The sequence below is a fragment of the Hippopotamus amphibius genome, chromosome 7 (genome assembly GCF_030028045.1).
Source record: "Hippopotamus amphibius kiboko isolate mHipAmp2 chromosome 7, mHipAmp2.hap2, whole genome shotgun sequence".
Lineage (NCBI taxonomy): Eukaryota > Metazoa > Chordata > Mammalia > Artiodactyla > Hippopotamidae > Hippopotamus > Hippopotamus amphibius.
The window spans coordinates 26,784,793-26,811,408 of NC_080192.1; the positions used below are offsets into that span (position 1 = coordinate 26,784,793).

General features: G+C 40.5%; 1 protein-coding gene across 6 annotated transcripts in view; it reads right to left on the reverse strand.

Annotated features, from left to right (window-relative positions):
• CRADD (CASP2 and RIPK1 domain containing adaptor with death domain) overlaps positions 1 to 26,616 on the reverse strand; it is a 234,986-nt gene that overhangs the window by 103,108 nt on the left and 105,262 nt on the right. For 2 of the 6 annotated variants that reach the window (XR_009054665.1, XM_057741507.1), the window contains one exon: positions 7,668 to 7,994. The exons of the other annotated variants lie outside the window; for them this stretch is intronic. Coding sequence is in view for 1 of the 2 variants with exons in the window: in XM_057741507.1 (XP_057597490.1) it covers positions 7,987 to 7,994 (8 nt within the window). In the remaining variant the exon portion in view is untranslated. Of the gene's footprint in view, positions 1 to 7,667; positions 7,995 to 26,616 lie in introns of those variants that run through there. 6 annotated transcript variants of the gene reach the window in all.

The following is a 26,616-nucleotide window of genomic DNA, read 5'->3' on the forward strand; positions in this document are numbered from 1 at the left end:
AGTGCTGGATACCTCACACCAAACTACAAACAAGACAGGAACACAAACCCACCCATCAGCACACAGGCTACCTAAAGCCATATTAAGCTCACAGATACCCGAAAACACACCACCTGACACGGCCCTGCTTATCAGAGGCAAAAGACTCAGATCCACACACCAGAAAGCAGGCACCAGACCCTCCCATCAGGAAGCTTACTCAAGACACTGGACCAACCCCACCACAGGGGGCAGGAGAACAGAAACAAGAGGAATTACTACCAGGCAGCACAGGGAAAGGAGACAGCAAATACCATAAATGAGACAAAATGAGAAAACAAAGAAACACCTTGCAGGCAAAGGAGCAAGATAAAAACCCACAAGACCAAATAAATGAAGAGGAAATAGGCAAACTGCCTGAAAAAGAATTCAGAGTAATGATAGTAAAGATGATCCAAACTCTTGAAAACAAAATAGAAACATGTGACCTGACTGAAGCAGCGAGCCATGGGAGACTGATGAGAGATCAGTAGGCAGGAGCCACAGCCTAAAGGAGTTCGGATTTTCTTCTAAGTGTGACAGGAAGGCGATGGAGGATTTTACGTAGAGGGGTGACATCTCTGTTTAAAAAGACCCCTCCGGCTGCTATCTCGGGTAGACGGCAGGGGCAAGCATAGAATCAGACACCCGGCAGGTTAGAAGGCTATGTGGGAGTCCAGCAAGAAACGTCAGAGGTTTGGACCGGGTGGCAGCAGAGAGGAGAGAAGGAGATGCATCTGGGTAAATGTGGGGGTATTTCAGTCGGTGATCCTGGTAGACTGGATGTGGGAGAGGAGGAGAACAGAACAATCACGGATGACCCTCAGGTTTGGGAATCAAGCAGCTGGGTGTATAGTGGGATTAATTACTGAGATGGGGATAATGCGGAGGGACAGGTCTGATGGAGAAAGGAGGGGTAAGATTAAGAGTTCTGATTTGGATCCATTAAATCTGAGATGCCTCTCAGACTTCAAGTCTGGAAGTCAGGGTTAAAGACATAAGTTAGTAAACAGAAGGTACATAAAGCAATATGACCCACTGAGATTACCCAGAGAAAGCATACAGAGAAGTCCCAGGAGGTTTTCCAATAGCCAGAGGTCAGGAGGTTGAGGAACAACCAGTGAGATGGAGAAAAAACAAGTATAAGGTGACATAAGCCAAGAAAAGAAAATATTCCAAGAAGGAAAAAGTGACCTATTATATCAAATGTTGCTGAAAGTCAACTAACATAAGAAAAAAAGAATTAACCATCATATATGCAAGATGGAGATCAGGGGTGCCCTTGACAGAGGTACCTGCAGTGGACTGATGGGATGGAGGCTAAACACAGTGGTTCAACAGAGCTGAGGATGCGGAAGGAGAAATGGGTTGCACAGAGTTCTTCCTGGAAGCTCTGCTATGAAGGAGACCAGAGAAATGAAGTAGGTAGGATGGGGTCAAGGAAAGTTTTGTTGTTGTTGTTGCTGTTAACTTTTATGTTCTAAGATATAGAAAAGTAGAGAGAACAGTGGATGAATCCTGTGCTTTCACAACGATCTCCTCCCCATCACACTTCTTTATCTATTCCCCCCATCCCCAACTCATTCCCAGTTTCCCGCCCACTGGGTTTTGTTTTGTTTTGTTTTAATTTATTTTATTGGCCATGTTGGGTCTTTTTTTGCTGTGCGTGGGCTTTCTTTAGTTGCGGTGAGTGGGGGCTACTCTTCATTGTGGTGCGCAGGCTCCTCATTGCCGTGGCTTCTCTTGTTGTGGAGCCCGGGGCTCTAGGCGTGTGGGCTTCGGTAGTTGCAGCACATGGGTTCAACAGTTGTGGCTCACGGGCTCTAAAGTGCAGGCTCAATAGTTGTGGTGCACGGGCTTAGTTGCTCCACGGCATGTGGGATCTTCCTGAAGCAGGGATCGAACCCGTGTCCCCTGCATTGGCAGGCGGATTCTTAACCACTGCGCCACCTAGGAAGCCCCCCACTGGGTTATTTTGCAGCAAATTTCAGACATCATTTCAAGGAAAGATTATTCTTATTTTAAGTGAGAAATACTATTTGTTATAAAGAAGGGGGAAGCCCTATTAAATAATGCTATCACTGAGAAAATTCAAGCTCCACCACATTAACAGAGTAACTTCAATAAAATGTATAAAAGTTTTTTTTTTTTTTCCTTTAAAGCAGGGATTCTTAAACTATGGCCCGCAGTCCGCAGATGGGCCATGAGGGGCTTCCAGATGAGCAGCAAACTGTGGTAAACACAAGTCCTTCTATCAGCTCTCATGAATGCAGGAAGAGACAGTCCAAGTTCATGGTCTTTGTTTTGTTTTTGTGCATGAATAAGTAGCATAACTTATTTAGTAAGTTACTTAGGTTTACTAAAATTAGTACATTACTAGAGTTTGTGAATGACTCTCATTCAAAATTATGGTAAGCAGTCTGACTGCCATACAATGCCTGGAACCGTTGCAGAACATTTACAGATGGCAGGGATTTCTGTAAATTGGGGGGAAAGATGCCTAATCACCCATGCATGTCTTGAGTTACTTATTTTGCAATTCTCCTATTTTTGCTTTTTGACTACAAATTACTAAGCCTCATCAGCAACAACATAGTTTATTGTGGGCTGTTTGGCTAAACCCTCAGTATACGGTGATGCATATTCATATTATTAATATTAATTTGCCACTTGTTCATTCATTGGTTAACTGTGGTCTGGGGTACAAAGATTTGAGACAGAAAAACTTAAAACCTAGAAAATTCTATACACTGTTATCTTTTTCTGTAGATTGAAGGGGACTTTATAATTTTATTTTAGCTGTGGAAAACCTCAATCCTGTTGAGACAGTGTAACAGTTATGAGCACTAACTGGATCTAGAGAGTCTAGGTTCAAATCAAGGCTTTGCCATTTAACAGTTGTGTGACCTTGGAAAGCTAAGTTACTTATCTGTTCCTCAGTTTCATTACCTGTGAAATGGGGATAATAATACTACATGCCTCATATCTTTAAATGAGTGAATAGCCATAACTGGAACTGTACCTGGCACCTATTATGTTCTATATTTTTCCACAGCAAATATTACTATCACACCCTCTTGCAATAACAATTGCTACTATTATTACAGTTTGTGACACTATGGTTCTAAAAAAGGACACTTTGAAAATCACTGAAGTATAAGTTGAAATCAACTTAAGTGGTAGATATAAGAGCATAAATCGTGGCTAGCTTTATACCCAAACCTATCTAAGCATAATAAAACCCAAATATTCACTAAGGTTGAATTCTGGATCTTGGAACTCTGGTGCAGAAAGTGAGAAGATATGAATGCTTTCATGAATACTGGGCCAGCCTTAGAGAACATTAACAGATAGGTTGAGGAGGGTCTTCAGCATCCTCTCATCACCTTTCTGCAAGCCTGTCCTACTTTCTAAGCCCCCGGTACCCTTATTCTGCCCAGACTCTTCTACTATAATGCTTACCAGGCCAGTTCTCCCGCAAAGTACACTCTTCTTCAAAAATGAATTCTTTCTTTAGCATCTTCTACCCCCAACTATGTGTGAGGTGCAAAATGCTTTTTAAAAATTTACAATTACTTGCATATGACTCTTAACACCTTAAGAGTCTCAGAAGTATCCCTATTCTTAGAAGAAAGTGCTTACCAAAATATCTAATTACTGGAAATTCAAGCACAATAACAAAGCTAAGTGAAAAAATTGAAGCGGTCTGGGCCACCAGAGAGCCTTTTCTGGAAGCTGGCCTTGAGGTGAAAAATTCATTAGTATTATTTTCATGGTTTCTTCTATTTTGAAACAATGTATTTTATTTAGTCTTTTTTTCCTTCAATAGCTCCTGTGGTAGCAGAGACCTCAATGTTTGAGTGAAGGGAGGAAGAAAAGGGGCTGAGGGGGCTGGGGTTAGCCATCTGCATGACTACAGAGAGAGAGAGAGAGAGAGAGAGAGAAACATTTTACTTTCAGAGATGCTGATACTCAATAATCATAAGTGGCTTCTTTCTTTTCTTTTTTGGGGGTAGGGTTTAAATGCGATTATTGTTCATAAGAAATTCACATCTAGTTAAAAGTTGGGACCAAGAGAGTTCATTCCTAAGGTCAGGGGCAAATCTGAGGACTGATCATGCTTAAACCTAAAGAACCATATTGGTTTTTCAACATTACTATAATCTTTGGTTTTTCTAGCCCAAGTATCCCTTGCCCAAAGAAAAGTCAGCAGATTAAATCATAGATTTCGTTCTCTGACTCACTACAAAAAGGATTTTAGGGAATTTCCATCAAGAACATATAAAGGTACCAATATTCAAAAAATACAATCTTAATACAGGGAACTATAAATAAAATAGACCATGACTGTTAGAACTAAGCTTCAAGTAAGTTTACCTCTGAGTTTCTTGGGGGCCAGAAAGAAGAAAGGAGTAGCATCCGTTGCAGTTACCAGAAAGGAGAATGTGTACTGTTTCCATCCAGAAAGGCAAAGCTCTTCCTGAGCTGAATTCCACAAGTATTCTTCAAATGGGCTTTGTGACCTTGAGTAACAGAGCTGACAACATCCTTGACTCTGGGACTCTGGGCCAGGGCCACACTGTTTAGGAGTTCCCACAAAATCCATTAAGTGACCAGCTTCCCTGAGGGGTGGGGGGAGTTCGTGTCCAATTTACAGAAGCAACATATGCACACAATTTTCTAAAACCAGGTCAACTACCAAGATTACAAATTTAAAAGAACTTCTAAAGAGTTCAGGCTACTTTTACATGGTGTGAAATCATCAATTAGCCCAAAATAGAGAATTTGTAGAGGAAGAAAAAAAACCAAAATCGAATAACTTGCACTGTGTTTGGTTTTTCTTTTTAGAATGCTATTCTCTAGAGCAAAATCTTTTTTCCAAAATTTCCTTCCTTTCAGAATAATGAAACTACACAATTTTTACCAACCTTATTGAAGTATACCTGACATACAGTAAACTGCATATATTTTGGTATGCACTTTGTTACCATCTGACATAGGTGTACACCCGTGAAACAATCACCACAACCAAGAATAATATACAGATCCCTTATCCCCCAAAGTCTCTGTCTGCCCCTTTGTCATCCCTCCCTCCTTCCCACCATGTGCCCCCACACCCCACCCCTACCATCCAGGGCAACCACTGTTCTGCTTTCAATTTTTAAAACTATACAATTTAAAAAAAATTTTAATCAAAAATGAAACTAAATTTAACATTATTGTTTTGTATGTGTTCCTTAGCCATTCCCTGCATCTTATAAACCAATCAATCCCATGTTCTATTTCTAAAATTATAAACTACTGGAAGTTCGATGCTTTGTCTTCTGGTTCCTTCATGCTCTCACAGAGCCTACTGTATCTGGGCGGCACGCACAGCCCGCTCAGGAAAAATAGCGTGACCATCTTTCCCTAGAAGCTTCAGCTTCCGAGGTGGCATTCTAGAGATAAACTAGCCACATTCTGAAAGTAAATGACTGCATCAGGCACTTATCAGCCTCTACCTGAGGAAAAGCATGGACCTAGCCTCCCAGAGAAAAACTTTGGCAACTCAGGGAAATAAGGAGATTTCGTTAGTAACACAGGAAGTGGGAAGACAGAAAGCTTGGGGGTGAGGGAAACAGCACCACAATTTCTGACATTGTAAAGCTTGACCTTGGAAGATAAGATATACAAATAAGCCACAGGAGCAAGAGTGCTAAGAGCAGAGACCCCTGAAACAAAGTGCTGCAAGACTCCAAGGGCAAGACGGCCCCGCCCATCTCAGAGCAGCCAAGGCTTCCATATGCAGACAATGAGGACCTCAAGGACTAGCACCCACAGCTCCCAGGACGTTTTCAGGTACCCCCTCTTGCATTCCCCACAACAGTGCTGTGAATAAAACCATGCTATAGGTCTCCCTTGGAATGTGAGAAAATTGAGGCTTAGGTCAAGTGACCACTAAGGAAAGAGGAGCTGGGACTAGGAAGTGTATTTCCTGATCCTGGTGCCACTGCTGTTCCTACTTCCTCAGCATCCTTAAGAGGTGATGGATCGTGACAACATCCTCAGAGCCTCCCTCCAGAACCAACCACGTCCATCTAACAAAGACTTAGCATTTGGTAAAGAGGTGTTCTGAGACTGATCCTTGGACCTCAGGGACCACACACATGGCAACCAGGTGCTACGGCTGAGACACGTTTTCTCAAGAGTGTCTACACGTTCCAGTAGGTCATAGGATGAACCATATTTCAAAAGCACTGGAGACCTGCCACTTCATGGAATTCCAAATTACCCTTTAAGGAAAGAGTATGATAACTGACAATACTACTATTAAACACACTCAAGTTACCTGTTGAGTAAGTTTGTACTCTCGCACATCAGGCTTCCTTGAGGTGAGGCGTGTGTGTATCACCACCATCATCATCCCAAGTGCCTGGTAATGCCTGCCATACAGTGGGCCTCAAAAGATGTCTGTGGAAGGCACGAATGAGGTCAACACCACAGAACTCTTTAATTCTAATGTTCAACAGTGATGGGCAATTTATCTGCCCCTAAATCATGGTAAAACAATCATAGCCAACAATGAGGCAACTGTTTCCAGTTCAGGTAACTTTAAAGAACTTGGTATAAACATGTATTTTTTCCCATTAAAGTCTCCTTAGGGTAGATCTAACTTGTTTCATTTTCTTGGAAGAAATATATCCCTGAGCTTGGTGGAAGGCCATAACATTTAAAAGGAAAAAATAAACAAACAACTGGGTTTACTAAGAGGTAGGTACAAGGCTCTTTAAGGACACATTATAACATATGGACAGCTGAGCACCACTCTTTTCAAAGCAACACTCTGTTGGGAAGCTACAAATATATTCCAGTGATGTTGGTTTTGAGCAAAAAAAACTTACAGAATGCCTCTTTTGGAGCTGCCTTCATCTCTAAAATCAGTTTACATGACATACAAGAAAACCTGTCATATTACTTATGGTCCTGGCTTATTTTTAACCAAACATTATTCTAGCCAGTTTGATCACCATCTAGGTGGCAGACATAGCGATGAACAGTTCTTGGCCAGTCCCCCTGAATCAAATCCACCATCTAAGAATAAATACCATCAGCGTAAAAATTCTTCAGCAAAATGGCTCTAAAGGCAAATTCCAAAGAGATATTTCAAAGGCATCTTAAACACGAGCAGTACTAGGGGATGATCTCTGTAGCCTCTCAAGAAGAACTCATACACAATTCTGCACAAACTGTAACCTGAAGAGCCAGGATGGTCTTGTATGTAATAATTTCACTATGTCTCCGTAATCTTTATATTACTCCCCTGGCATAACCTGGCACATAGCAGGGCATGTAGCAAATGCTTTTCAAAATACATTTCCCTTCAGAATAATCAAACTATAGAACAACAGGGCCTTTATCCACTTTTCAAAGGAGGAAATGCAGTCTTATGTTTCCTTGTCATCAAAGGTGGTTTCTAAGAGTAACCAATGATCTATTTGATTATACTTCCTCCTTTATCCACTGGCAAATGGAAATTTATCCCTCCAAACTCTTGTCTCTTCAAGATGGAATCTTTATTTTTTTATTTTTATTTTTAAATAAATGATGGTCAGCATTTTTTAAAAAATAATTTATTTATTTATTTTATTTATTTATTGGCTGCTTGGGTCTTCGTTGCTGCACATGGGCTTTCTCTAGTTGCTGCGAGCAGGGCTACTCTTCATTGTGGTGCACAGGCGCCTCATTGTAGTGGCTTCTCCTGTTGTGGAGCACAGGCCCTAGGCGCGTGGGCTTCAATAGTTGCAGCACATGGGCTCAGTAGTTGTGGCTCACAGGCTCTAGAGCACAGGCTCAATAGTTGTGGTGCACGGGTTTAGTTTCTCCATGGCATGTGGAATCTTCCCAGGGCAGGACTCAAACCTGTGTCCCCTGCATTGGCAGGCAGATTGGCAGGACTGCGCCACCTAGGAAGTCCTGGAATCTTTATTTTTAAATAACTGAAATGTAAGTTAAAGAAATTTCAGAATCTATGAAAAAACATTGGTATTTACCATTCTTTTCTAAATTTTGAGCAACTGGTCATCAGGATAAAAGTGGAAAAAAAAATATATAGAAGAGCTACCATCACAGCAAAGGTAGCACAATTAACATTTAGAATGTGCCTACTGGGCATTATCCCACGCTGCAAGTAATCTTTAGGAAATCCAGTGACAGAGGTCCTACCATTCTCATTTCTACAGATACAAATGAAACTCTGAGAAGTTAATACAGATGGACAAGTTTACATATCTATTACAGGCAGAGGTAAGGTACAAACTCAGGTTTGTCAGAATCCAAAGCCCTGTCCCTTACCTCTAAAACGTGGAGAGTGTGCCAGAAGTGTAAAGCAGAAGGCCCACTGGCCAGCCCTATGTGGCCTACAATAGTGACCTGATAAAAATGAAATGTCGCCAATGGTTAAAAATGTGGGGTTTCACATAAACCTTTTACACAAACTTGTACCTCCCCTATACCAAACTCACTTCACTCATTTGCCTACACAGGCCAGGCAGATACTGCATTTCAGCCTATAACCCCTGCTATTCCCTGCTGCCTCTCAAGTACTTTCTTTTAAAGCAAAACCAAAACTAATGTTACACCTGTCCTGTCTCACCTAGATAGCTCGCAGGAACTTAGCATCATACCGTTTTGATGAAGAAGAGCATAGCCCTTGAGATCAAGTACAGACCCTTTATATAGACTCTAAGACCAAAGAGTTACGTGACTGGTTCACGGTCATGAACTACAGGACTAGATCTCAAATGTTCTTATTCTTGTCTACTCTGCTACCCAGCTTCTTGCTGGTAACCACACATGTCTGAGTTAATGACCTGGGAAGTGAGGTATCACTATTCTTCCAAAATTCCCTTTGCAATTTCTATCATGAGCCTGAATTACTAACAAATACTGCTAGCACTGCCAAGACTTCAAATCTATTTTCTTTTATTCACCAAAGGCCTCCTATGTACAAATTACTCTGCTTTTACAGATCCACTGCTGGGCCTCCCTTTCCTATTCTCCAGGAGCTGCCAGCAGCAGTGTGGTTGAATACTGAAGGGTAAAAGAAGCTACAGAGGATGCCCCAAAGAAGCATCCTTGACTTCCAATCCACAGGTCAGGAGCGGGAAGATGAGGAAGATGATAGCAGTGGGTGATTCATAGGTCACGCATACCAGTGGCTGACTCAAGCCTACTACCCTCTGGAGGAGACATAATTTTTATTTTTAATTTCTGATGTTAGCCAGGGAAAAATCATGTTGAGTCATTCTCAATTATTACACAAATACTACAGCATATTCTGATCATATAAGCTGGCAAAATTTCTCCTCCTTACTCTCAAAGGTACCAAGTTTATCAAATTAAATTTTAAAGTTTCCTCTCCAAGACCAGGAGACACTAAAGAAACAGCCAGCCAACGGCAAATTATTTTTAGAGGTATTTGTAGCATATGCATCATCAAATACAGTTCTTATTTAAAAACAAAAAAAGCAAAACACCATGCTGTACTCATTCCTATGTTTCTATATGTGACTGGAGCCAGAAATAGCACTTGTGAAAATATTATTCTTTTGAGAAAAGTACCACATTAATAATGAATACTGAGTTGGCCCTGAAGAGGTTTTAGGATTTTAAAGCAAGCGGGTTCCATGCTTTTCTAATAAACTGACAAGAAATAGACATCCCTTTCATTAATCAGGACAGATTTTAAAATTTATACCAAGATGGTGTCTTTGCCACAGTTTTCATTTTACTTCTGACCTAATTTCTGACAGTCTTGAATGAATATCCATGCTTATGTCCTTTAACCATCTTGCAAGGTAGCCAGGCCAGTTGGCTTTCCCACTAGACAGTAAATCACTCTGGGACTCGGTGTTCTAATATCAACTCTGTATCTAATATCAAATACCAAAGATGTGCCACATGTACTTTTATCAATCTCCTCATCTCTTTCTGCTTGGCTCCAGACATCTGAAAAACTGTAAAATGGAGCTCTGTCAACATAAGAAAGGATTTTAAGGTGCCCTGAAAGTCCATAGAGGGACAAGTCATGGCAGTGTGGATTACTGCGTGTTCACATCTTTCTGCTGGTGCTCTGAGACTGCCACTTACTGTGTAACCTTGGGCAAGTCACTTAACCTCTCTGTGCCTCAGCCACCTCTGCTATAAAATGGGATTACTGAGATGGTTAAATGTGATTAGGTATTTAAAGGGCTTAGCAGAGCTCCTGGCATCCAGCAGACTCAATGAATACAAACAATATTTATTATTCACCTATTTTTGATACCCTCACTGGCATGCCCCAGGTATGGGTAAAATTTTTTCATTCAGCTTGACTATATTTCGTGCCTTGATTCTTTTTTTTTTGTTAAATAACTTTATTTATTTATTTATTTATTGGCTGCACTGGGTGTTAGTCACTGTGTGCAGGCTTTCTTTAGTTGCGGAGAGTGGGGGCTACTCTTCGTTGCAGTGGCTTCTCCTGTTGCAGAGCACAGGCTCTAGGTACACGGGCTTCAGTAGTTGTGGCACACGGGTTTAGCTGCTCCACGGCATGTGGGATCTTCCCAGACCAGGGCTCGAACCCATGTCCTCTGCATTGGTAGGCGGATTCCCAACCACTGTGCCACCAGGGAAACCTTAGTGCCTTGATTCTTGAAGGAAACAACAATGTCAGACCCATTGGTCTAATTTTCTAAGATCCGGTCAGACATCTCTAGGGCATAAATCACTATGTGGGACCAGCCACGTTTTTGGAAAGTCACACTAAATCTTGTAAAGCAGAGGGTACGATTCACACACGCCCAGCAGCAGGAATTCAGGAAGCTCTCGCTCTTGTTCTCTGACTGATGACTGCTGTATCTTACATCTACAGCATCACACATGACAGATGACAGCGGCATGACTGCACATGTCCATGGGCACACCTGGTTTTACAGATGCCAAAGTAATTTTGCAAGATGGTAAAGCAAACAGTGGCCCATGGGAAGTTCAAGATTTTATTTATTTGCTTTGTTAGTTTGAAAGGATTTCTTTATTTCAACAGTCCTAAAAGTATTGTGCAAACACATAAGAAATGAAATCAGCCATTTTTTCTCTGGCCTTCATTTCTAGCAAAAAGATGCTCAAATATATGACATTGAAGAACAACCATAAATAACTCTTATTTTGTGGCTTAAAGTTACAATTCACAGAGTTTTACTTTTTTATGAATAGGAAGAAAGTTGCTATGGATTTCTCTCTCATTGCCACTTCGCCTTTGATTAGGTCTTTGTAATTATTACGACAAGAAAGATATCTTACATCTTTCTCACATGCAAGTAATATATAGATGCTACTCCACTTGATTTATCCTTATTTACTCATTGTGTAAAATTTACCCATGATAACAAAATTAAAAATTAAAATTAAAAAACTATAAAATGAAAGGACTACTCCTGGGAAGCAGCACAAAATGCATAAGAGCTCAGATTTTGGTGACAGGCAGATGTGGGTTTGCGGGCAAGAAACTTAACCCCTCTAAGCTTCAGTTTCCTCATCTGTAAAGTGAGAACAGAAAGAGTTTCTATATCTTGTAAGGCTGGTGACACCAGAATAGTGCCTGGTGCAAAATGTGGTTCAGTAAATAATCTTTGAAGAAACAGAGGAACTGAAGAAATGTAAAAAGGAAGGGAGGGAGGAGGAAAAAGAGTAAGTAGCCATGACTTTCCCTGTGTTATACAAATAGAGGCTACAATCCAGGCCTTTTGCCAGGATTCTGCCTTTAAAACAGCACAAATTCATCTTTCTTACTATGCAAATTTTCCATATGCAACAAAGTAGAGAGAAAAGTGCAAACAGCCCTCACGAACACATCCACAAGATTCAACAATGATTACATTCTACCATTCTGATTTCTTCCTCACCTAAACATAATTTTTTTCCTTTCGATGGAGTATTTTAAAAGGAAATCTCAGGCGTAATATCAATTCAATAGCAAATGCTTCTAATAGGTACGGGCTTTAAAAAATAATCACAATACCACTATCAGAATAAATAAATCACCAGTCATTTCTTAATGACAGGTAATAAACAGAAAATGTTTTATCTTCTCCTGTTGTTTAAATTAGAAAGGCATTCTTACAGTTTGTTTAAATCAAGTTCCAAACAAGGTTCATACACTGCATTTGCTTATAGGTCTCTTAAGTCTTTTTCACTTATAACTAGCAGTTCCCCCCCCTTATTTTTTTCCCCATAACACTTATTTGCTGAAGACATTGGGTCATTTGTTTTGTACTGATGTGTACTCTCCTGGTGGTGTTTAACATGCTCCTCTGTCTCCTGTATTTCCTGTAAACTGGTACTTAGATATGGAAGCTTGATGAGATTCTGTTTCAAATTTGTACGGAGGTGGTGTGGGCAAGAATAATTCACACGTGGTGTTTCTTTTCTATCAGATCACATCAAAGCCCCTAGTGATTTTAGCATCCATTAATGACTGCTGCCTCACTCCATTATTTCATTACATGTTGTGAAAGAGTGGTTTTTTATTTCTAGCATCCTTCTGTATTTATTAGCTGTAACTCTCTACAAAGAATTTACCCTGAAGTACACACACGTGCGCACACACACACGCCTATACACAAATATATTTATATTTTCCTTCCTGTGTTATGCTGCAAGTAGCATACTATACAAACACGTGTTTTTCTGCTTTATTTTTGTCATTTAACAATAGATCCCGAAGATATCTTCATGGCAAAAAGGAGAAGTCATCTCATTCCTTCTTAGATTTGTATGATTCCTCCTTATGATTGTACTGTTTGGTTATTCAATCATTCTTCTATTAATGGATATCTGGAAGGTCCCATCTTCCGCTAACACAAGCAATGTTATAATAAACCTGTGCATGTATCATTTTCAATTTTTGCCACATTTAAATGAACTTTTCAGTCTTCTCTTAAGTTAAACATTCCATCTTAAAAATGATATTTTTAGTACATCATAATGAAACAGAAGCTGAAACCCAAGATACAGTGTGGTACAGAGTGGGTTTTTTTAAAGTGTGGTCCAATACATACCAGCATCACAATCAGTCTCCTGGGGTGTGTGACAAAAACGTTACTTTCTAAGCCCAAGCCCAGATCTTCTGAACCCTCAAGGGTGAGATTCCCTGATCTAGTGGGGAAAGCACTTACTTGGAACTGGAAGACTGACATCTGGGTTCAGTCATGAGACCTGAGACAACCTGATCAGATCTGGTTTCTTTAGAAATGATTCTTTGTATGTTGGAGATAATAAATATCTTCCCTAGACTTCACAGGACTGCTGGGAAGTTAAAATTCAGTTAGGCATAAGAGAGCAGTTTGGAAACTAAAGCAAATTTAAATGTTAGGATGAAGCAAAAGGAAGGGCATCTGCTCAAGCTATGTCCCCAGGTTCTCCATTAACAAATATCCTACTCCCACATTCAATCTTAAAGATAAAAATAAGGACCCACCTTTTGCCGCTAAATTCCTTCACTGTTTCATTTCTGAAGATTCACGTAAAAGAACCTGACCAGTTGGCATCCAAAATGCATTCTTTATAGAATACACACTGCTCTTCAGGAATACCCACCTCTGTCTAGGACACCACAAGGCAGTCATGACAAGCATTTGGTCCAACACAGAGAGGAAAACTAGCTCAAGGCCACTAAGAGTCTGCCTTTGATTAATTTTATACAAAGGTGGAAAATGCTTGATGCTTCAGAAATCATTGCCAGTAATGAGACACACACAGAAAGAAAGAAAAGCCCAACCCACCATCAAAGTCCTAAAGAAGAATTTGTTCTGCTATAATTTGGTTCATGGTGTACTCTCAGTCTGGTTCTGTAAGGCCAATAAATCCAGACAGGTTCAGAGTCTGTTTATTTTTTAAATGACAGGCAAAACCACTATAATTTTTGTCAACTCTGCAAAGTAGAAGACTATGCACTACGCAGTGGCAGTTTTTTCTTAAGAATCCAGAACAGTTCCTACCATTTGATTGTGAAAGTCATTCCTCCAATCCAGGGCTTGAAGTACAAGGTAGGGCCAAACAACATGCAGGGGTAAATATGAAAGTTTTCAAGAGGGGACGAGGTGCTGGATGGGTGGGAAGAAGTATGGATGTTTTCTACATCTAGTCTGGGGAAAACATCTTTAGTCAACATTCATTGAGAATTCAGAGAAATTTATAACCCCTGATGCAAGATGAGAAGGCTAGAAGGCTTCAGACGATCTTTCAACTGTTAGATCTGAGTAAAGCATTAACATGCATTTTCAAAATGCATGTTAGAGGTTAGGGTTTTTTTGTGTGTGTGGATAATTAAATTCAAACTGCCAAATAAATAAATAAATAAATAAATAAAAGACAGTAAGCAAATAGTAAAATAAAAAAAAAATTCAAATTGCCTTTTCTCTGAATCAAGAATTTACTATTCAGAGATGGCCAGGTGACACTGGACTGGAGCCTCTGAATTCAGAGACTCTAGTCCCCATGAGCTATATGCTCAGAACAGGCACAAACAGAAAAGAGTACCCTTTTCTAAATGAATGTTGATCTTCCAAACACATATTTAGGTACAGAGCAAACAGTGAAATCAAATGATTTCTTTTCACAAATGTACATCAATGCCACTGTGCTTTGGTGAGGCAAAGGTGTATGTTCAGAAAAGGTACAAGCAGGGAAATCACGTCTCTCCCTCTTAGTAAAAAAGATTTCATGAAAGACAAGTGATTTGGGAAGGCTCTAGATGGTCTGTAAGGGAGGCCAGCTGACAGACGTGGACAGGGAGGATCAGCCCAGCCCAGAGAGTGAGATGGAGCTGAAAGATGAGGTCCAGGCTCAGGGATGGGCAGATGATTGGCTGACACAGACTGGAGGAACAGGCAGAGGATGGGAGGCCAGAGGAAAAGAATGAATGGGAAGCAAAAGATCAAGAAAACCCAAACAGTTCAGGGATGACTCTTAAACCATGAGTGAGGCTCTTGGCCTTTATTCAAAATAGATTATTGAGGGTCTTATTATGGGCTTTTGGCTTTAAGTGGATTAAATCAACAATCCTATGATGGCAGTACTATTCTCATCTCCATTTTTCAGGTGAGGAGACTGAGGCACAGAGGTAACTTATCCCAGGTAACACAGCTAGCAAGGAGCGACCCATCCCGGCATTCTGATTCCAGAGACCAGGACCTCAACCAGCCCTCAATGCTGCCTCTCTGGAAGAAAAGATGGAGAGTTACTGTAGGATATACTGGAGGAGAATGACAGAGTTGGCCTGGAAGAAAGATGAATTCTTCCATAGTGTTCAGACTTTGAGCAAAAACAGGAGACACAAAGACTAAGTTACGATAAGCAAAGTGGGAAATGGCCTTGTTCTAACCAAAGGGCTAAATAGGGCTGAACATTTGGCAACATCATATAAAACGAGCACCATTTCAGTATCCTTTGAAAAATGTTATTTCAAGGACTCACCCCAGTCTGTGTTTTGGGTGAAGAAACAGCATGTGAGGGAGGACAGGGATGACAGAGGGAAATAAAAGAGCAACAATGAGGCTCAGTCCAGGGAGGCTGCACGGTATTCAGAAGGAACATGAAATCTGGAAGCAGAGACACTTGGGTTGAACCCTAGCACTTTCCGTTCATCTTTTGTGACCATGTGCTGGGTAGCTCTGGGTCTTTGTTTCCACACCAGTAAAATAAGATATTTTTCAAACTGAAAGCATTATATGTGATTAAATACAGAATATACGCAAAAGCACTAGCACAGTGCTTGGCATGTGTGAGGTACTCCAAAAATACTGACAAAAAAAGAAAGAAAGAAAGACAGACAGACAGACAGAAAGGAAGAGAAAGGAAGGAAGGAAGACTGAAAACTACACCAGCTGCTGGGTCTTAGGGTGGGGAGATTGGCAGGAAGGGCTTCCAACCTGGCAGGAAAGGGAGGCATGCCTGCAGCAATGTCACAGGCACCATGAAACAGTGCCTGTGTGCCACAAGCACAGTAGGACACTGAAGCCTGTACTGGTCAGTCCTATTCCAGAAGGGTCTGACAGTACATAGCAAAAATAGTTTGCCCATTCATTCATTCCTCCCTTTGTTGAACAAACATTTGTTGCAGCCGCAGAGCTTGGCTAGAAGCCTGCACACCTAAGGAGGTGTGGAGGCGTGGCCCATCATGATGTGATGGCCCCCTGGGGCTTTGTGATCAGCAGCCTATCGGCTACATGCAGCAGTCGGGATCAAAGGACAGTACCACGTGGCCAAGACCCATTCCATAATTGCCCTCAAGGAGTTTATAATCTACTAGGAACGAGACACATGAATGCATTTTTACAACACAGTATGGTGACTGCTCTGAAGTGCTTTGGAACAGGGAGGCATAAGTTACAAAATCCCATAAAACGTGCTATAACTGTCTACACCATCATAACCAAGGTCCCACAATTCTCATAATCAGGCAAGATCAGTGATTGTTACTCCAACATTACTCTTCATGCAAATTTATTCAACAACAGTCGTCTTCTATCAGTCCCTTGTTCACTTTGTATTGTTCAGCACCAGCTGTGCACTGAATATTATAAATCTATTCCCTGTTATATTCTTCAAATGCTGATGCTGCCATGGAATTCACCCGGAAGGCTGGTCCTGAATACCAGCTGTAGCTCCTGGCAATATTTTGTTTCGACAACAAAATAAAATCCTGTTAATCCCATTACTTTGGGTAATTTATTCATTACTGTGGGGGAAATGAGCTATTTTCAAAGAACCACTACTCGTTTTAAAAAAATGAATACTGACTGCAACCCTCTGTCATGGAAAAAATCTCACAAGTGTTGCTTCCAACCTACCTACGGGGCAATGCTGTTAATTAATTCCATTTCATTTCAAACTTCTGCAAAGTTTTAATTTCAACACAGTCATGTTATATTCAAACAGGATCCTAACCAAAATTTGATTTCTCTTCTTTGACGATCAATAAAAACAAAACCACTTAGCATAGTGCTATTGGAAGAGCAGACGGTGGTGATAACTAATTATTTCACTTTAATAAACTGAAGGGTCCCCAGAACAGATCCATTGCCCAGCCACCCATCCCCTTTGAGTAACCAAGGCAGCAATTACTCTTCAGAACTTGAGATTGCACATACTTTTCTTGGATAATAATGGTACCATAAAAAATAGTCTTTGATTTCTAAGATTTTGACAGTATCCAAGGTCTACCCTATTTTTGACTATGTATGAAGCAAACATGTCTGTAATCAGGAAATCTCCTCTTTATATCTCTAACAGATATAAATAATCTCTGCTTGACCCCTCCAAATTATTAGAAAGCACTTCATTATATTGATGTGAAATCTATTTGTAACTTCAATTACTGCTCCTACTTTAAGCCATTAGACACTACGCATGCCATATCTAATTCCTCCTCCAACCTCAAAAGGTAAAGCATAAATAAGGATTAAAGACCCTCAAAAGTAAGAATATGCCTAACTCCTTTAAAGGACTTCAAGTCACTAAACCAAGGTAAATTATATTCTAGGATGCTGAAAGAACTGACAGATATAAAGATGTGGAACGCTCTGAGCAATCAGAGAAGGCAAACAAAGGCAGAAATAGAGACACAGACGTAGAGAACAAATGTATGGACACCAAGGGGGAAGGGGGGGAGGGGTGAATTGGGAGATTAGGATTGACATATGTATATACATTAATATGTATAAAACAGATAACTAATGAGAACCTGATGTATAGCACAGGGAACTCTTCTTCACTTTGCTGTACAGTAGAAGCTAACACAACACTGTAAAACAACTATACCCCAATTTAAAAAAAAAAAAAGAGAGAAGGCAAACAATTCAGGCCAGATTTTAAAAATCATGAAAGACTTTGATTCCCTAAATTACAGATCAATGAACTTAATGTCCATCTCTGGCAAAATTTAAGAACAAATTATTACACAGGTCAGCATTTCCCAAATGGTGCTTTCATGAGATGATGCCTATTAACTTTTCCAACATCTATAGAGCTCTTCAGAAAACAGCTTGAGGAACGCTGACTTAGATAATTCATAAGCACTTAGAAGGTAATAAATACCAGAAACCACAGGGGTTTAGCAAGAACAACTCAGGCCAAAAAAACTTCATTTCCTTTTTTTTTTACAGAGTTGCTATATGGATAGACAGGGGAAATGCCATAAATATGGTATTTTGATTTCACTAAAGCCTGTTTGTCTAAAGTCAATAATCTGTATAAAGTAGTTCAAACAAATATGAATCTACTCAACTGAGCCTAGAGTAATTCAACTTGTTTATAAGCCATATGGGACTCTCTGTCAAATGATAGGGTTCCCAGTTAAATAATTCGGAAGGAAGGGAGGCGGGGAGGGAAGTGTCTCGTTTGGGATGCTTTGTGAACCTCTGCTGCCTCCTAAGGATCCTCACTTTCATTTACAACCGTTACAACTAGCAGAACAAAGTCTCAAGTGTGCTGAGGATCAACACCCAGCTCTTTGCTCTGGGTAGCCTAAGGTGAACCTTTAAAAAAGAAATTAAGACAGTCTTTGTTTTTTTATCACTTTGATATTCCATTTCCCTTGTTTCTCCGGCAATTATACACTGTGGTTTTTCAATAACATCTACTGGATTTTTGTTTATGTGTCTTAGAACACAAGCTGAAAGACAATCCTATTGATTGATTGATTGATTGATTGATTGATTGATTGAATTGGCTGCGTTGGGTCTTTTTTTTTTTTTTTTGCTGTGCGCGGGCTTTCTTTAGTTGCGGTGAGTGGGGGCTACTCTTCGTTGTGGTGTGTGGGCTCCTCATTGCTGTGGCTTCTCTTGTTGCAGAGCACAGGCTTTAGGCGTGTGGGCTTCAGTAGCTGCAGCACATGGGCTCAACAGTTGTGGCTCACGGGCTCTAAAGCGCAGGATCAACAGTTGTGGTGCACGGGCTTAGTTGCTCCGTGGCACGTGGAATCTTCCTGGAGCAGGGACCGAACCCATGTCCCCTGCATTGGCAGGCGGATTCTTAACCACTGCGCCACCTAGGAAGCCCCATGATCCTATAAAACAGCTAGGGGCTGAAAGGCATGGGAGTCAGGGCGTCCTGGCAAAGAGTCGGGCCTGGATCTGAATCTTAGCCCATCACATGCTGGCTATGTAACTTCAGGCTTGTTATTAAATCTTCCTGGGCCTCAGTGTTCTCACCTGTAAAATGGGGCTGATGACAATAATACCTACCATGCAAAGATGCTGTAAGCACTTGGGAAAAAAAAAAAAAACCTAAATTCTCTTTCCTAATACTCAGTCCTGAGTAGAAACTCAACAAGTTATAATTGCAACTATTATTATCATCACCCATCTTGCGTGCTTCAATTTATTCTTAACCATGTTTATGTTACACATTCCAGTCTGAAGATCACTCTCTTTGATAGAGGAAGAGAGAAGCCAAGTAGTTGAGTAGGTCTGCTTTTCATCATGTTAACATTATTCCATCTGCCCCAAGCAATGAGCTTAGCCTTTACTTGCTCTTCTTGTTTGGAACACAGCTTTAAAGAGCCCTTTTCTGTTGTCTTTAGCATTCTCTCTAGCCTCAGCTCAGTCTGGACTTGAGCTTTGCAGATATTTTCTTACTGGCTTTATGCCACTCTTCTGCACTTGTCCTTGAGCATGTGCTTGTCTTTCAATCTGCCGTACACGTTCTCTTAATATTGAAGCTCATCAAAAACGTCCTTGTTCTTAAAATGGTTCTATTCCTTTTTCTCCTCATCCTCCCAAATTGTAATTGTTTACTGTCAGAATTTTTTTTTTCTTTCTCTCTTTCTCCCTTTCTTTTTGTACTGTTACACTTTTCAAGTCTCTGGACACTGAAAAATACCTATCCTTTCTCTAAATGTATATTTTCCTAAAGTCCCCATTACTATATAGTTATGCCCCACTTTCCTTTCTTTCGCAGTTACAACACAATACTAGCATGGTTACTTCCCTCCCAAGATTTTAGTCAATTCTACTTCAATAAGCTGTTTTTCTCGTTGGTTAGAACCATGTTCAGAATAGTACTTCCATTTCGTTGCTTCCTCAATCTGTGGTTTAAAAATAGAAAATGACAGAAAGGGTTTTGCTTTCCATGAAACATCTATCAGACACTGAGAATGTTAAAGTCCCCATCAATGACTATATCTTGGCTTGTGGCAATTTTGACATTTAGCTGAATCTAAATATGTGCAATATCATCAACCAGCAAAGTAAGACTCTTACTCCCCTGTCTACACTAACCTATAATGGTTGTTCAGGCATAATTAAAATGTTTTGGCTCTGCTGCCAGGAGAACAAGCTGTGCTTTGAAGTTAAGTCATGACAGCTCACACTCACAATTTCTAAGTGGGCTGGTAAAGGATGAAAATTTATACCCCCAACTCAGTAAGTGGTGGAAATACCTTGCTCCTATATTTGTCTTATTTTGTTTTTTTATTAATTTTTAAAATTGAGATACAATCGACATATGACCTCTTACATTCTTGAGTCCTCCTATGAATTCATTGCTACTTCCAGAATTTTAATACAAGAACACAAAAAGGAATTCTAATACAGACCATATTATAACTAATTACCCTTAAAATATATTTAAGAGAAACGAACCAAAAAAGTAAAACAAGCCAACACCAAACAAAAACCCTGAGTGGCTATGTGTAGTGGTTAGGAGTTGGTTAATAACCAGAAATAAAGAGCAATTTTAATTATCTCGCAGTTTGATCTGCTAAAAGTTTATTCTTTATTTATTGAATGAGAGGGAATTCCATGAGAGAAGGCTTGCATTTCTACAATCAGTTCTCCCAAAAGCCTAGATAGTGACATATTCAAACTAAAATCTCCAAGTCTGATAAGTGTAACTGAGCTTAGCTACTCCCTAGTTAACTACAGGCCTTAGACTAAGAATAGCAATAAATATAAAAATATCCACCAGTTGTTATTGGACTGGTGCGCATGTGTCAGAATCGCTTCCTTCCTCTCCCTCACACTCTGAATCATCAACCACATTTTCTCTCAATGCTAAAGGTTCTTAGAAAGTCAAATAAAATCAGAGGAAAAGTTACTTCTTGGGAAGGTTTGAAAGTGGATGAGTTGCCTGTTTACATCCTAATCAAGCACCAAGACTAATAGTTTAATTTCTATCATATATACTTACATGAAGTTTTTAGGGAATAAAGTATAGTCAGGGTAGTGAATCAAACACAGTGACAAGGAAAAGACTTCTACCTGACACAAAATAATTTTGTCATTAGGATCTATACTGATCCACACATGTGCTGTCCTGGGCTTTTAAAGTAAACTGTCGGTAAACCAGTCGTAGCCACCTGAAGACAATTAACCTTCAAAATAGAGCCATGGAGACCTACTTCAGCTCTTCTTGAAGCCAAAAACCTTGGACTTAAAAGTAATTAAGAAGGTTTCAGATGTTACAGTTCACCTAATCAGTGCTCCAGAGTCAGGATGGTAGGGAATGAGGAGAAGTAAAGAGCATGTTCAAAAAGCCACAATCACAGTCACAAAGAAAACTGGACTTTCACAGAAAGGTGTGTTGGTTTTCCTTTAACTTTCAGTGTTTACTGCAAAATTAACCTCTTTCCCTTGGATGAAATTTTATCAATCAGCACAACTCAGAGGCCACTTAAAATCATAACTTCCTTTTAAACATTCTTTACATGATATTTACTAGTAAACATGTTCCAAAAGAGCAGTCATTTCCACTGTGTAGAAAAAGCTTGATTGCTGAATTTAAAACTTACTACTCGCTCTTATTCACAAACGAGGGCCTCACTGTCCTTTGTGACCCTAGGTCTTCCTCCCCTTCTCCTTGACTCAGCAGCTGAGCTCAGCTTCCTCTCTCTGACCTTCCTTTTCCAAATGCTGGAGCACAGCAGGCATTTCTAGGTCAGCAAAGGAAACTATTACTGCCTTCCAGGAGAACAGTATCTTCTGTGTATTCGAAGGACTTAACAAGGACAAGGCGTCAGTAATTCAGAGTACTAACCCCCATTCTCACCCTGCCCAGGTCGTGAATTAACTGCCTCTTGTCTCCATTCTGCTGGCGGGGAGAAAACCCACCACCCACCTCTGCAGCTGGCTGTCATCAGCCACCTGAACACTCAGCTCAGTGTCGTCCAGAGGAGTGCCTTCCCCATCCAAATTCCCTGCCACGTGGCTGTAACAGTGTCTTCCTGTCTGTCCCATAGGCCCTTGCTAATGGCCACATCTTCATCCCTTCCATCCCATTCCATGCATTCTGCCACCACTCATTTTTTATCAACAGCTTAATTGACATATAATTCTCATACCATAAAATTCACCCATTTAAAATGCACAGTTCAATCATTTTTAGTGTACTCACAGACTTATGTAACCACCACCACAGTCTAATTTTAGAACATTTTCATCACCCCCAAAAGAAACCCTGTACCTATCAACAGTCACTTCCCAAACCCCGCTTCCCGACTACCTCCCCAGCCCTAAGAAACCACTAATACACTTTCTATCTCTATGGAGTTGCCTATTCTGGACATTTCATATAAATATGTGTGATGTTCGTGACTGGCTTCTTAGCATAATGTTTTCAAGGCTCATTCACGTTTTTTGATTTCTTTTGTTTTCATTTATTTTATTTATTGGTTGCCTTGGGTCTTCGTTGCTGCATGCAGGCTTTCTCTAGTTACGGCAAGCTACTCTTCCTGGTAGTGCGCGGGCTTCTCATTGCGATGGCTTCTCTTGTTGAAGAGCACGGACTCTAGGCTCACGGGTTTCAGTAGATGTGGCACATGGGCTCAGTAGTTGTGGCTCTCAGGCTCTAGAGCACAGGCTAAGTAGTTGTGGCTCATGGGCTTAGCTGTTCCACGGCCTGTGGGATCCTCCCGGACCAGGGATTGAATCCATGTCCCCTGCTTTGGCAGGCGGATTTTAACCACTGTGCCACCAGGGAAGTTCCTAAGGCTTATTCATGTAATAGCATGTATTAGTAATTCATTGCTTTTATTGCTGAATAATATTCCATTGTACATATATGCCACATTTTGTTAATCTGTTCAACAGTTGATGGACTTTTGGGTTATTTCCACTGTTTGCTGTTATAAACAGTACTGCTATGTCCAAGTTTTTGTGTGAACATGTTTTCATTTCTCTTGGCCACCACTTGTTTTTAGCAGGCTCTCTCCTCTTTGCCTTAGTCCAGGATCCCCTTTAAAAAGAATACTCAGAAAAAGGAATCTGCATTTACTGTGGATAGGATGAAAATAAGTACAGCCTTTCTGGAGGAGAGTTCACCAATATCTATTGAACTTTTAAATATATGTACTCTTTGACTTAGGAACTCCATTGCAAGTACCCTACAAATAACTCCTCTACAAGTCTGCAGATGGCTACAAGGATGTTCTCTACAATAGAGTATGTAATAAATAGCAAAGGATTAAGAAAATAAAGATTATTCAATAAGAATCATGTAGAAGCAGTACAGGGACTATTCTGATTAAAAAAATAAGGTAGAACTATGTAGTAGTAGGAAAAGATATTAATTAGCTTTTAATTCACATGTTAATTATAGAAAGCAAGCTACAGAAAATGCATATATTAAACGAATCCACTTAAATAAAAAAAGCACATATCTGTGTGTACTTGTATGTCCAAACAGAGTGTCTAGAAAGATTTTTTTTTAAAAATGAGGATTAAAGGTTTGGGAAGAGAGGGACAATTACTTTGCATTTTACATCCTTTCGTACAACGTGAAGTATTACTGTATAAGAATGCTTTTAGAGTTTAAAATGTATATTTTATAATAATATAAATCCTCCTGACACTCTATTGTGAATAGGTTATAGGAGGATGTGAGAAAATATATGCTAAAGAGAGGAAAGATACACCAAAGAGAAGCTGGGGGTGCTGAAAACAAACACCTCCTGCTTCCTAGCTGATCCTGGGCAACCCTGATTCTAATCTCCCGAATGGAAAGCATCATGGGACTCTGACTCCTCCTGCATTCTCAGAGAGGCAGCATGGCACTGCGGGAGAAGGACATCAGACAAGCCTGAGTGCTCAGCCAGCCTCTGCCACTTGCTGTGAAATTCTCATTCAGCCCTTCCTCGCCCAGAATTCTCCTTGACAGACTTGGGAATAGGCCATGCTCTTTCAACACGACTTAATAACTATACCTGAGATGCCAACTCCCAAGCATTTCCAACAACTTTACAAATCTAGGCTCCAAATGGTACCTCTCAGAGAAGTCTCTCTGAAAATCAAACCCCCTAATCTAAACCTACGTGCATTTTCATGTCATATGCAGTGTCTATCTGCCCCTCCCCTTCATACTGATGCATAGTTTTCTGGTATCTCATGTATCCCTGCCTCTACAAATTCGTTTAAGGGTCTGCACCTGACCAAACATTACGCAAAGCCCATTGGATCTAAAGATGGTGTCAAGAACTTGCTGGCTCACAATAAAATATTTGCTGATAATGACTGACCTGTATTCAAGGGTTATTTTATGTAATTATTTACTGGTAATGACTCAACAAAATGATAGATAAATGGTAAACGTGAGTGCTAAATGCTAGTTTAACACAGGAAACTTTGGTTTTTTGTCTGTTTGGTTTTTTGTCTGTTTGGTTTTCTTACCCCATCTTTCTAAATGCACAGCCACAACCAAGCAAGATTATCTGCACCAATTATATAAATACATACACAAGTGTGTATGTTTTTGAGTAGATCAAATTCCCAATAAACAGGATTCTTTAAGATTCAGTTCCAAGACCTGCTTCCTCCACGAAGCGTCCCATACTCCTCCCTCTGACCCCCAGCGGTTGGTCCCTTCCACCTTACTGCTTCCACTGCACTCTCATTTTATGTAGTCATTATGTTTAAATACTTGACACGTTCCTTAGGCTGTGAATGTTTCTGTATTAATCACCACTGCTTCCACATCACCTTGTATAATTCATTACATATAGACGGGGGCTAAAGAAAGGTTGTTTAAACACACGAGTGGGTGAATGAAGATTAATTCTCACTCTTTGTGCAAAATACTAAAAAAGCTGTGGAGTCTCCAGCCTCTGAGGGGATCTCTCCCACCACGCTAAAATACCAAATTCCTCTTTCCAAATGAAACTGAAGTCTACCTACAATGACCAGATTAACATATTTTAAAACGCCTCATCTTCACATGCCAAAAGGCAAGGGCAACCCTATGGCAGGAGACAAAGAATGATGTTTCAAATAATTAAACACAGAATAAACAGCAGCTTTTGGGAAAGCAGACTCAGGGTCTCTAGTCCTGCCACTGATACCTGGAATATCTTTTACAGGTCACTAAGTTCCCCAGGCTGTCAGGCTCCTTACCTAGAAAAAGAGAGGGTAAAACGTAATCACTTCTAAGGCCCCCTATCAGCTCTAACCCTCTAAGAGTCCATGGAGAGGAAAATGAACAGAGAATCCATTCATTTTCTTTCATTTACTCACCAAATATTACTGGATGCTTGTAGTGGAGGACTATATGTTCACCAAACAAGCCCATTTTGTTTCCCTCCTGAGGAAAACACATTTTCCAAGCTCAGCTGAAAGTAGGTGCGTCTATGGAAGTGCGTTCTGGCCAACGGGAGATGAGCGGAAGTGCTGCGGCCATCTCCAGCCTGGCCCGTAAAGCTTCCTGTGCTCAGGCTCTTCCCTCACCTGCCAGCCATGGCCTTAGGGAATGGCACGACCACCGGATAAAAGAAGTCTGGGTCACTGAATGTCTGCATGGAGCAGAGCCCTCCCTCCCCCAGAAAGAAATAACCTAAATTAAACCCCTGGAATGTGGAGGTTCTTTGTTAGAGCAGATAGCTTACTCTGACTGTATCGTACTTGATATATATTATCACCTTTAACCCTCCCAACAGCCTGAGTGGAAGATATTACTATTTATATTTTACTCTTGAGGAAACTGAGCCTCAGAGCAGTAATGTGCTCAAGGTCACACAGCTTCAAAGTGGCACAGGTAAGATTCGAACCTATGACTCTCTAACTCCAAAGTCCCTCTTCTTTATTCTTTACCACATGGTCGCTGCCCAAGCCCCCCTACACCTCCCTCCTGGGTACCTTGGCTTGTTGCTAACAGCTCCTGCAGGTGCTGCTCCTGCATAAACTTGTTGGGAGAAGCAGAGCAAGGTATGGCAAGTAGGCCTTTCTAGAAACCACAGGCAAAGAAAGGCCAGAACCCGGCTTTGCAGCAATCAAGTACAGTGGTCCCCTCTTATCTGCAGAGCTTATGTTCCAAGACTCCCAGTGGATGCCTGAAACCATGGATAGTACTGAATGCATATACTATGTTTTTTCCTATCCGTACATACCTATGATGGAGTTTACAAACTAGGCACAGTAAGAGATTAACAATAACTAATGATAAAAGAGCAATTATACCAATATACTGTAATAAAAGTTAAGTGCATGTGGTCTCTCTCCTTAATCACCTTTTTTAAAATTTATTTGTTTGTTTGATTTGGCTACACCAGATCTTCGTTGTGGCTCATGGGCTTCTAAGTTGCAGCACATGGACTCT